General features: G+C 43.7%; 1 protein-coding gene across 1 annotated transcript in view; it reads left to right on the top strand.

Moving 5' to 3' along the window:
• The window catches only part of LOC132832720 (complement factor B-like), a 57,184-nt gene extending 44,534 nt beyond the window's left edge, over positions 1-12,650 (top strand). Inside the window, exons 16-18 of the mRNA XM_060850830.1 lie at positions 447-582; positions 1,557-1,606; positions 12,504-12,650. Of these exons, the coding sequence (XP_060706813.1) occupies positions 447-582; positions 1,557-1,606; positions 12,504-12,650 (333 nt within the window). The remainder of the gene's footprint in view (positions 1-446; positions 583-1,556; positions 1,607-12,503) is intronic.
• The last annotated feature ends 269 nt before the right edge of the window (positions 12,651-12,919 follow it).

The raw sequence follows: 12,919 nt of genomic DNA, 5'->3' as shown, positions 1-12,919 counted from the left end.
TCTATCAGTCTCTTGATCCTGACCAAGGACACAGCCTCTTCTAAAGTCCAATATGTGGAGATGAGGCTACTGGGTGAGGGAAGTCACTAAATTGTGATCACAGGGTAGCTTTCCCCAGCCAATGTCCACTGCCCTTTGTTGAGACCCTTCTCCATATATGGGGATCCAAGGTACTTAAATAAAAGCAAATTACTTTTAAGTCCTGAAGTTGAGTGATGCTGGACTCAAAACTTTACCTCTTTCAGTCAGCACAGATGCTGTCAGACCTACTATGTGTCTCAAACCTTTTCTTTGTTTTTGCATCCAAAATGCTTAAAACTGGCAATTATCATCTCACTAAAGACAGCTTTTATTCAGTCTAAAAGTTGGGAATGTCAGGCAAGGTATTCTGCTGATGTGTCATTGTCTGTGGTTTCACTTGTCACTATTTCTGCCTCACCATTTAGCTGAGAGATGCCTGTGAGGCGAACGCACTCCATGCTGAAGAGTACAAACATGTTACTGATGTGCAGACGGTGGTCACAGACAGATTCCTCTGCACTGGAGGACAAGACCCTGTCGCTGAGGAGGTATCTTGTAAAGGTATATGGCTCAATAATTTAATCTCATCGCTCTTACAGTTTTACTGTGTGTGTCTGTTGTGTATCTGTCTATTTCTGTGCATGTACTTTTGTGCACTTGACTTTTATCTGACATTTTGGATATGCATGTTTGTGATGCTGTGCATTTGTCTGTTTTGTGTGTACCTGCATGCTTGTCTATGCTTACGTCTCTCCGGATGTGACCACTTGGATATCTACAGTTATATATAGGTGCTTACGTGTCTGGCAGGCCACCTTTGTGTCTCTGACATGTAACTTTTTGTAGTTCTGTGAGTGTGCTTATATCTGTGCCTCTGTGTTGGTGCTTGTGCATTTGTCTGTAATGTGTGCACATATAGCTCTGTGCTTGTGTGATTCTCTTTGTGAAGGATCAACCATCAGGAAGAAATTGTTTCCACTGGCAACCGGAGAATATAGGTTTAAAATAGTTAGCAAGAACTTAGAAGTCGAGGAGAATGTTTTTCGATCTGTGAGTTGTGATTTGGAATGTGCCGCTTGAAAGGGCAGTGCAAACAGATTGAATTGTAACTTGTAGATGGGGGAATTGGATAAACACTTGATTGGGAGAAAGTGAGGGCTGGAGATCAGAGTCGCAAAGTGTAGTCTGGAAAAGCGAAGCCAGTCGGGCAGCATCCGAAGAGCATGAGAGTCGACTTGTCGAGCATGAGCTCTTTATTAGGAAAATTCCTGATGAAGAGCTCCTGCTCGAAATGTTGACTGTCCTGCACCTTGGATGCTGCCGGACCAGCTGTGCTTTTCCAGCATCACACTTTTCGACACAACGCTTGAATGGGCAATTTATAGGAAGATAGGGAAAACCGATAAAGTGACAACAAAGTTTGATGACTCCTTCACAGAAACAGCATAGGTACAAAAGTGTTGGAAGGCTCTTCAGTGATTTAGTTTCTTAAAAGAAAATTCTGTTTAGTCACATCTTGCAATATTGATTTGCAGGTGACTCGGGAGGTGCCTTATATATGGAGAAAAAACGACGATTAATTCAGGTATGTTTTACAGTTCCTGCAGATGCTTTGTTCCTCTTCAGAACATAGAACGTTACAGTTCGGCCCCCAGAAATCTATCTGAAGCCCATCTAACCTACACTACTCTATTATCACCTATTTGTTTATCCAATGACCACTTAAATGCCCTTAAAGTTGGCAAGTCTATTACTGTTGTAGGCAGGGCATTCCACACCCTTCCTACCTTTTGAGTAAAGAAACTAGCTCTGACATCTATCCTTTATCTATCACCCCTCAATTTAAAGCTTTGTCCCCTCATGCTGGCCATCACCATCCGAGGAATACGGCTCTCACTGTTCACCCTATCTATACCTCTGATCATCTGTATGTCATTATTAAATCACCTCTCAACTACTTCTCGAACGAACACAGCCACAAGTCCCTCAGCCTTTCTTCATAAGACCTTCCCTCTATACCAGGCAAAATCCTAGTAAGTCTCCTTTACACCCTTTCCTTTGCTTCCATATCTTTCCTGTAATGCAAAGACCAGAATTATACACAATGCTCCAAGTGTGGCCGCACCAGTTTTGTACAGCTGCAACATAACCTTGTGGCTCCAAAACACAGTCCCTCTTCCAGTAAAAGCTAACTCACCGTACGCTGCCTTAACAACCCCCTCAACCTGGGTGGCAACTTTCAGGGAACTATATAAATCGACACAAGATCTGTCTGCTCATTCACACCACCAAGAATCTTGCCACTGGCCCAGTATTCTGTATTCCTATTACTACTTCCAAAGTGAATCATCTCACACGTTTCCACATTAAACTCCATTTGCCACCTCTCAGCTCAGCCCTGCAGCTTATCTTATATCCCTCTGTAACCTACAACGTCCTTCCGCACCATCCACAACTCCACTGACCATAGTGTCATCTGCAAATTTACTAACCCATCTTCTATGCCCTCATCCAGGCTACTTATAAAAATGACAAATGGCAGTGACTCCAAAACAGATCATTGCGGTACACCACTAGTAACCGAACACCAGGATGAACATTTCCCACCCTCTGTCTTCTTTCAGCTAGCCAATTATTGATCCATCCTACTAAATCACCCTCAAACCCATGCCTCTGTATTTTCTGCAATAGCCTACTGTTGGGAACTTATCAAATGCTTTCCTAAAATTCATATACACCACATCAACCGCTTTACCCTCTTCCACCTATTTGGTCACTTTCTTAAAGGTTTGCGAGGCACGACCTACCCTTCACAACACATATTGACTATCCCTAATCAAATTATTCCTTTCTAATTGCTCATAAATCCTATCTTTTTTATATTCATTTCCAAAACTTTATCCACAAAGTAAAGCTTACTAGTCTATAATTACCAATGTTGTCTCTACTCCTCTTCTTGGACAAGGGGACAACATTTGCTATCCTCCAGTCTTCTGGCACTATTCCTGTAGAGAATGATGACATAAAAATTAATGACAAATGTTCTGCAATCTCCTCCCTGGCTTCCCAGAGAATCCTTGGATAAAGAAGAAAATCAGGAAGGTAAAACGGGGACATGAGATAGCTTTGGCAAATAGAATTAAGGAGAATCCAAAGGGTTTTTACAAATACATTCAGGACAAAAGGGTAACTAGAGAGAGAATAGGGCCCCTCCAAGATCAGCAAGGCGGCCTTTATGTGGAGCTATAGAAAATGGGGGAGATACTAAACGAGTATTTTGCATCAGTATTTGTTGTGGAAAAGGATATGGAAATTATACACTGTAGGGAAATAGATGGTGACACCTAGCAAAACGTCCATATTACAGAGCAGGAAGTGCTGGATACACTTGAAACACATAAAGGTGGATAAATGCCCAGGACCTGATCAGATGTACCCTATAGCTCTGTGGAAAGCTAGAGTAGTGATTGCTGGGTCTCTTGCTGAGATATTTGTATCATTGATAGTCACAAGTGAGGTGCCAGAAGACTGGAGTTTGGCTAAGGTGGTGCCACTGTTTAAGAAGGCTGGTAAGGACAAGCCAGGGGACTATAGACCAGTGAGCCTGACATTGGTGGTGGGCAAGTTGTTGGAGGGCATCCTGAGGGACAGGATGTACATGTATTTGGAAAGGCAAGGACTGATTAGGGATAGTCAACATGGCTTTGTGCATGGCAAATCATGTCTCGCAAACTTGATTGAGTTTGTTGAAGAAGTAACAAAGAGGATTGATGAGGGCAAAGTAGTAGATGTGATCGACAAGGTTCCCCATGGGAGACTGGTTAGCAAGGTTAGATCTCACAGAATACAGGGAGAACTAGCCATTTGGATACAGAACTGGCTCAAAGGTAGAAGACAGAGGGTGGTGTTGAGGGTTGTTTTTCAGACTGGAGGCCTGTGACCAGTGGAGTGCCACAGGATCGATGCTGGGTCCTCTACTTTTTGTCATTTACATAAATGGTTTGGATGCGAGCATAAGAGGAACAGTTAGTAAGTTTGCGGATGACACCAAAAGTGGAAGTGTAGTGGACAATGAAGATTGCAACAGGATCTTGACCAGAAGGGCCAGTGGGCTGAGAAGTGACACATGGAGTTTAATTCAGATAAGTGCAAGGTGCTGCATTTTGGGAAAGCGAAAGGTCCTAGGGAGTGTTGCTGAACAAAGAGACCTTGGAGTGCAAGTTCATAGCTCTTTGAAAGTGGAGTCGCAGGTAGATAGGATAGTGAAGAAGGCATTTGGTATGCTTTCTTTTATTGGTCAGAGTATTGAGTGCAGGAGTTGGGAGATCTTGTTGCGGTTGTACAGAACATTGGTTAGACCACTGTTGGAATATTGCGTGCAATTCTGGCCTCCTTCCTATCGGAAAGATGTTAATAGAACATAGAACATAGAAGGATACAGCGCAGTACAGGCCCTTCGGCCCTCGATGTTGCGCCGACCGAATCCTACCTAACCTATACTAGCCCAATAACTTCCAAATGCCTATCCAATGCCCGCTTAAATGACCATAAAGAAGGAGAGTTCACCACTGATACGGGCAGGGCATTCCATGAACTCTCAACCCGCTGTGTGAAGAATCTACCCCTAACATCTGTCCTATACCTACCACCCCTTAATTTAAAGCTATGTCCCCTAGTAACACCTGACTCCATTAGCGGTAAAAGGTTCTTAGTATCTACCCTATCTAAACCCCTAATCATCTTATACACTTCTATCAGATCTCCCCTAAACCTTCTCTTCTCCAATGAGAACAGCCCCAAGTGCCTCAGCCTTTCCTCATAAGATTTTCCTACCATTCCAGGCAACATCCTGGTAAACCTCCTCTGCACTCGTTCTAAAGCTTCCACATCCTTCCTATAGTATGGCGACCAAAACTGCACACAATACTCCAGATGAGGCCTCACCAGAGTCTTATACAACTGCAACATGACCTCAGGACTCCGGAACTCAATTCCTCTGCCAATAAAGCCCAGTACACCATATGCCTTCCTCACAGCACTATTTACCTGGGTGGCAACTTTCAGAGATCTGTGTACATGGACACCAAGATCCCTCTGCTCATCCACACTACCAAGTAGCCTACCATTAGCCCAGTAATCCATCATCTTGTTATTCCTACCAAAGTGAACGACTTCGCACTTAGCTACATTGAATTCCATTTGCCACATTTCCGCCCAGCTCTGCAACTTATCTATATCCCGCTGTAACCTACCACTTCCTTCCTCACTATCCACAACTCCACCGACTTTTGTGTCATCCGCAAACTTGCTTACCCAGCTTTCAAGTCCTTCCTCTAGATCATTTACCATTCTCTCTAAGACTTTGCCCACCACTGAAGTCAGACTCACTGGCCTATAGTTACTAGGGCTATCCCTACTCCCTTTCTTGAACAATGGGACCACATTCGCTATTCTCCAGTCCTCTGGTACTATTCCCATTGACAATGACGACATAAAAATCCAGGCCAATGGCTCTGCTATCTCCTCCCTAGCTTCCCATAGGATCCTGGGGTAAATGCCATCAGGCCCAGGAGACTTATCTATATTCATCCTTTCCAATATTTTAATGTCTCTCCAATCTCCTCCGCCTCCACACACAACTTCCCACTACTATCCTTGACTGGACCGATACCTACCCTAGTCATCCTTTTATTCTTGACATACCTATAGAAAGCCTTTGGGTTTTCCCTAATCCTACCAGCTAAAGACTTTTCATGTCCCCTTCTCGCTTCTCTTAGCTCCCTCTTTAGCTCCTTCCTGGCTACCTTATAACTCTCAATCGCCCCTACTGAACCTTCACGCCTCATCTTTACATATGCCGCCTTCTTCCCTTTCACAAGGGACTCCAATTCCTTACTAAACCACGGCTGCCTCACAAGGCCCTTTACACCATGCCTGACTGGTACATACCTATCGAGGACACGCAGTAGCTGCTCCTTGAACAATCCCCACATCTCATTAGTGTTCTTCTCTTGAAGCCTGTTTTTCCAATCCACACATCCTGAAACTTGAAAGGGTTCAGAAAAGATTTACAAGGATGTTGCCAGTGTTGAAGGATCTGAGCTACAGGGAGAGGCTGAACAGGCTGGGGCTGTTTTCCCTGGAGCGTCGGAGGCTGAGGGGTGACCTTATTGAGGTTTACAAAATTCTGAGGGACATGGATAGCATAAATAGGCAAAGTCTTTTCCCTAGGGTCACGGAGTCCAGAACCAGAGGACATGGGTTTAGGGTGAGAGGGGAAAGATATAAAAGAGACCTACGTGGCAACTTTTTCACTTTTTCATGTGTATGGAATGAGCTGCCAGAGGAAGTGATGGAGGCTGGTACAATTGCAACATAAAGGCATTTGTATGGGTATATGAATAGGAAGGGTTTGGAGGGATATGGTCTGGGTGCTGGCAGGTGGAACTAGATTGGGTTGGGATATGTGGTCAGCATTGACGGGTAGGACCGAAAGGTCTGTTTCCATGCTGTACATCTCTATGACTCTAAATCCTATCCAGCTCTGGGGACTTATCTATTTTCACCACTCCAGAATTGCTTACACCTCCGCCTTATGAACCTCAAGCCCACCTAGTCTAATAGCCAGTATCTTGGTATTCTCCTTGACAATGTTGTCTTTTTCCAGTGTGAATACTGACAAAAAACATTCATTTAGCACCTCTCCTACCTCCTCGGACTTCATGCACAACTTCATACTATTGTCCTTGACTGGCCGTAATCTTACTGTGGTTATTCTTTAATTCCTGACATACCTGTGGGAAAGCTTTAGGGTTTTCCTTGATCCTACCTACTAAAGACTTTTCATGTCACCTCCTGGCTCCTCTTAGTTCTCTCTTTAGGTCCTTCTTGGCTAACTTCAACTCATAAGTGCCCTAACTGTGCCTTCATGTCTCATCTTTACATAAGCCTCCTTCTTCCACTTGACAAGAGATTCAATTTTTTTAGTAAACCACGGTTTCCTCGCTCGACGAACTCCTCCTTGCCTAACGGGTACATATGTATCGAGGACACACAGTAGCTGTTCCTTAGACAAGCTTCTCCTTAAAATTGTGCCCATTCCCTGAAGTTTCCTTCTCCATCTTTTGCCTCACAAATCTTGCCTAATCACATCATCATTCCCTTTCCCCCAGCTATAACTCCTGCCCTGCGGTATATTCGTATCCCTTCCATTGTGAAAGTAAACCAAATTGTGGATACTGTCACCAAAGTGCTCACCTACCTCCAACCCTAATACCTGGCCCAATTCATTACCCAGTACCAAATCCAATGTGGCCTCGCCTCTTGTTGGCTTATCTAAATAGTGTGTCAGGAAACCCTCCTGCACACATTGGACAAAAACTGACCTATCTAAAATACTGGAACTACAGCGTTTCCAGTCAAGACTTGGAAAGTCAAAGTTGCCCATAACAACTACCTTATTTTAGCTACTGTCCATAATCATCATTGCAATCCTTTCCTCTCCATCTCTGGACCTTTTCTGAGGCCTATAGAAAACTCCCAACAGGGTGAACTCTTCTTTCCTGTTTCTAACCTCAGCCCATACTACCTCAGTAGATGAGTCCTCATCAGACATCCTTTCTGCCACCATAATATTGTCTTTGACTAACAACTCTTCATCTCCCCCCTCTTTTTACCACATTCCTTATTCTTCAAGGGTATGTTTATGCATGTTGTGGTTCTGTGCGCCGAGCTGGGGATTTGTATCTAGGTGACATCCTCAGTGCTTGGGAGCCTCCTGTGAAGCGCTTCTGTGATGTTTCCTCCAGCATTTACAGTGGTTTTCCTCTGCCGCTTCTGGTTGTCAGTTCCAGCTGTCCGCTGCAGTGGCCGGTATATTGGGTCCAGGTCGATGTGTTTGTTGATAGAATCTGTGGATGGGTGCCATGCCTCTAGGAATTTCCTGGCTGTTCTCTGTTTGGCCTGTCCTATAATTGTAGTGTTGTCCCAGTCAAACTCTTGTTGCTTGTCATCAGCGTGTGTGGCTACTAAGGATAGCTGGTCGTGTCGTTTCATGACTAGTTGGCGTTCATGGATATGAATCGTTAGCTGTCTTCCTGTTTGTCCTATGTAGTGTTTTGTGCAGTCCTTGCATGGGATTTTGTACACTACGTTGGTTTTGCTCGTGCTGGGTCCTTTGTCCTGGCGAGTTGTTGTCTGAGAGTGGCTGTTGGTTTGCATGTTGTTGTGAGTCCTAGTGGTCGTAGTAGTCTGGCTGTCAGTTCAGAAATGTTCTTGATGTATGGTAACATGGCTAGTCCTTGGGTTATGACATGTCCTTATTCCGTTGTCTTCCCCTTAGGCATCTGTTGATGAAATTGCAGGGGTGTCTGTTTTTGGCGAATACATTGTAGAGGTGGTGTTCATCCTCTTTTTGCAGTTCTGGTGTGCTGCATGTGTTGTGGCCCTTTTGAACAGTGTCTTGATGCAACTTCTTTTGTGTGTGTTGGGGTGGTTGCTTTCGTGGTTCAGGACTTGGTCTTTGTGTGTGGCTTTCCTGTATACCTTTGTGGTGAATTCTCCGTTCGGTGTTCTCTGTACCATCACGTCTAGGAATGGGATTTGGTTGTCCTTTTCTTCCTCTCTCTAGTGAATCTGATTCCTGTGCGTGTGGCGTTGATGATCCGGTGTGTGTTTTCTATTTCTGTGTTTTTAATGATTACAAAGGTGTCATCTACATATCTGACCCAGAGTTTAGGTTGAATTTGCGGTAAGACTGTTTTGTTCTTATCTTTGCATTACAGCTTCTGCTATGAGTCCAGAGATGGATGAGCCCATGGGTGTGCCATTGATTTGTTCATATATTTGGTTATTAAATGTGAAGGTGTTGTGAGGCACAGGTCCAGTAGTTTGGGTATGCAGTCTTTGTTGATCGGTTCCCCATCTTGTTGTCTGTTCTGTATGTCCAGCAGGTTGGCTATTGTTTCTGTGGCTAGGTTTTGTCGATAAGGTGAACAGTGCCGTTACATCTAATGAGACCATAGAATTCTTGGACATCATCAGAAATATACATATAGACAAGGAAGAAACTATGGTCTCATTAGATGTAACGGCACTGTTCACCTTATCGACAAAACCCTAGCCAGAGAAACCATAGCCAACCTGGACATACAGAACACACAAGAAGACGAGGAACCTATCAACAAAGACTGCATACCCAAACTACTGGACCTGTGCCTCACAACACACTTCACATTCAACAACCAAATATATGAACAAATCAACGGCACACCCATGGGCTCATCCATCTCTGGACTCATAGCAGAAGCTGTAATGCAAAGCTTAGAACAAATAGTCTTACCGCAAATTCAACCCAAATTCTGGATCAGATATGTAGATGACACCTTTTGTAATCATTAAAAACACAGAAATAAAAAACACACACCGGATCATCAACGCCACACTCACAGGAATCAGATTCACTCGAGAGGAAGAAAAGGACAACCAAATCCCATTCCTAGACATGATGGTACAGAGAACACCGAACGGAGAATTCACCACAAAGATATACAGGAAAGCCACACACACAGACCAAGTCCTGAACTATGAAAGCAACCACCCCAACACACACAAAAGAAGTTGCATCAAGACACTGTTCAAAAGGGCCACAGCACACCAGAACTGCAAAAAGAGGAAGAACACCTCTACAATGTATTCGCCAAAAATGGTTGCCCCCGCAATTTCATCAACAGATGCCTAAGGGAAAGACAACGGAATGAGGACATGCCACAACCCAAAGGACTAGCCACGTTACCATACATCAAGAACATTTCTGAACTGACAGCCAGACTACTACGGCCACTAGGACTCATAACAGCACACAAACCACTCTCAGACAACAACTCGCCAGGACAAAGGACCCAGCACCCAGCATGAGCAAAACCAACGTAGTGTACAAAACCCCACGCAAGGACTGCACAAAACACTACATAGGACAAACAGGAAGACGGCTAACGATCCGTATCCATGATCGCCAACTAGCCACGAAACGACACGACCAGCTATCCTTAGTAGCCACACACGCAGATGACAAGCAACATGAGTTCGACTGGGATAACATTACTATTATAGGACAAGCCAAACAGAGAACAGCCAGGGAATTCCTAGAGGCATGGCATTCATCCACAGATTCAATCAACAAACACATCGACCTGGACCCAATATACCAACTACTGCAGCGGACACCTGGAATTGACAACCAGAAGCGGCAGAGGCAAACCACTATAAATGCCGGAGGAAACATCACAGAAGCGCTTCATAGGAGGCTCCCAAGCACTGAGGTTGTCACCTAGACTGGGGACGAAAGGTCTGCGACACAAATTCCCAGCTCGGCAAACAGAACCACAACAACGAGCACCCGAGCTACAAATCTTCTCTCAAACTTTGAATATTTATGTATCGTAATAGTGAGGGCAAGGGATCAAATTTCAGAAGATTTTAACATCAAAGAGTAAAGTTAAGGCAAAAGAGAAAGATACTTTATATGAGAAATGATGAACCGACCGTAACAGTGAGGGACAGAGAGGACAAATCCAAGATCAAATCGAAAGATAAGACTGAAGGTTACATGGAAAACAAAATGACTATCCTAGAGCTCTATATCTGAATCAACTTAGTATTCAAAACAAAACAAAACTGAGAGCTTAAAAAGAAATACACATGATCTTGTAACTGATATAACTCAACAGAGGCCAATATCCCGTCACCAGTTGACCCTCTATTTACAAATGTGCACTCCTTACCCATAATGCTCCCTCATACAGAGTAAGGCACCAGAGTATCCCTGACACTCAACCGTTTTATGTCAGCAAGGGCTTCTTGTTTGAGGCTGTTAATTGGGTCCAGTCAGGGAACTCCCATTCAATGAGTTTCAGCTGCTGACCTTGTTACAATCACTGTAGTAACAATTACAAAGAATAAATGCAGGATGACAGAGACTGAGATCTGAATATTAAAGGAGATATAGGGATGCCCAATTAAGATAGAGATGAGAGTTCCTTTTCTCACAGATGGTCATTCGGGACACTCTTCATCAGAAGACCACAGAAGTAGAGACTTTGAATATTTTTAGAATAGTGGCAGATGATTCTTGATAAGCAAAGGAGTGGAGAGATTATCAGAAGTAGGCAGGATTGTGGGTAATCAGTTCTATAATTTGTTGACCACTCTGTATTATGTTAGCAAGCCACTCTTGGTCTCTTCAATTCTACATACAGGGGACTTAACCTGTTCTTGAGTGTTGCCAAAATCAAACCAGATCTGGCGACTCAAATATTTCCATTTCCTGTATATGCTACAGCAGTGAGTGTTTGACTTCAGAGACCTCAGTAAGCCAGCAAAAATTCTCGTGTACAGAGCAGTTGTCATCACCATGTTCCTGTATTACATTGAGACCTAGATTGTGTATCAGTGACACTTAAGACAAATTCTACCAATAATTCCTTCTCCACCTTCATTAGATTGAGTGGGAGGGCTGTCAAGCAAACCTGAGAGACCTTTCCAAATGCAGCTGTCTTTTAGGTAAAACTCATGCAAAATCAAGACTGTCTTATCAACTCTCAAGTGGCCAGCCCTTGCTGGGGTGGACAGAGAAAATGCTACAAAAGACACTCTGAAGTTCTCCCTGAAACACAGCACCCCGACATTAATGAAGGGGAGGAGCTTTCTACCAGTTATTCAGAATGCCAACAACTTGTCCGCCAAACTCCATCACACCCCATTGTGCCCAAAATGTCTGTGGGTCACCAATCCATCTGTTCGGTCACGTGAAGATAGCAGAAACCCATAGCCACGGTTGAGGTCAACCTGGAGTTGAGGGCAGCCGAAGGCGACAAATGTTTGTGTCATTGTGTTAGATATTAGGTTGAGGTAGTGTTTATGGATTCAAGTCCCATTGCACAGACCAGAACAAAAATGAAGGATACTGTTACCAAGGGAGTGCTGCGCAGTGAAGGGTGAGGAACTTCATTCACACATATAGATTAGAGAATGTTGTCCTTGGAGAAGAGATAATGGAGAGGAGATTGAATGGAGATGTTCAAATTCATGTGATGTCAAGAGAGTATTGATAGAGAGTGGTCCCACGTAGGGAAGATTTGAGGAGAGAGCCCAGATTTAAGATAATTGGCAAATAAATGAAGCAAGATACGAGGAGGAAACTTATGATGTAGTGAATGGTTAGCAGTATCTGGAGTGCACTGAAATTGTGGTGGAGGTAGATCCATTCAAGGCTCTCAAAGGGAATTAATTTTTTTTAGAAGGAAGCAAGTGCAGGGTTAATGGGAAAAGTGGAATTAATGACATTAAGGAAACTCCTCATTTGGAGAGCTCGTACAGATACGATAGGCCAAATGACCACGTTCTATTTTGTAACAATGCTGTGATTTTGAATAATATGCAGTTTCGGTATGTAATTCTAACATGTGTTTTTCTACATTCTACAGGTGGGCGTTATAAGTTGGGGAGTTATTAATGTCTGTGATACTGTGAACGCAGACAAGAATCACGCTCGGGACTTTCACATCAACTTATTCAAGGTGTTGCCATGGTTGAAAGAGAGACTTGGGAAAATTATGACATTCATAGATTAGGGTTAGGAGGAGGCCATTCTGCCTTTCAAGCCTGTACCGCTATTGAATTGGATGATGGTTGCTCTCTTTCTTAATGCTATCCCACCCTTGGTTCCATAAACTTCAGTAACCTTACTGAGTGAAAATTCTTTCAGTTTCAGTTATTTTAATTTTGATGTGGGGAATGTTCCAATTTATCGCTACCCTTTGTGTGATCTAGCATCTCCCCTGAGGACGTAGCTCTAGTTTTAAGCCCATTGCCTTCATGTTCTGGACTCGTCCTTTAGAGG

Source organism: Hemiscyllium ocellatum, chromosome 35, assembly GCF_020745735.1.
Source record: "Hemiscyllium ocellatum isolate sHemOce1 chromosome 35, sHemOce1.pat.X.cur, whole genome shotgun sequence".
Classification (NCBI taxonomy): Eukaryota; Metazoa; Chordata; class Chondrichthyes; order Orectolobiformes; family Hemiscylliidae; genus Hemiscyllium; species Hemiscyllium ocellatum.
Note: the sequence above shows the minus strand (reverse complement) of the source record. Positions and strands in the feature narration are given on the sequence as shown.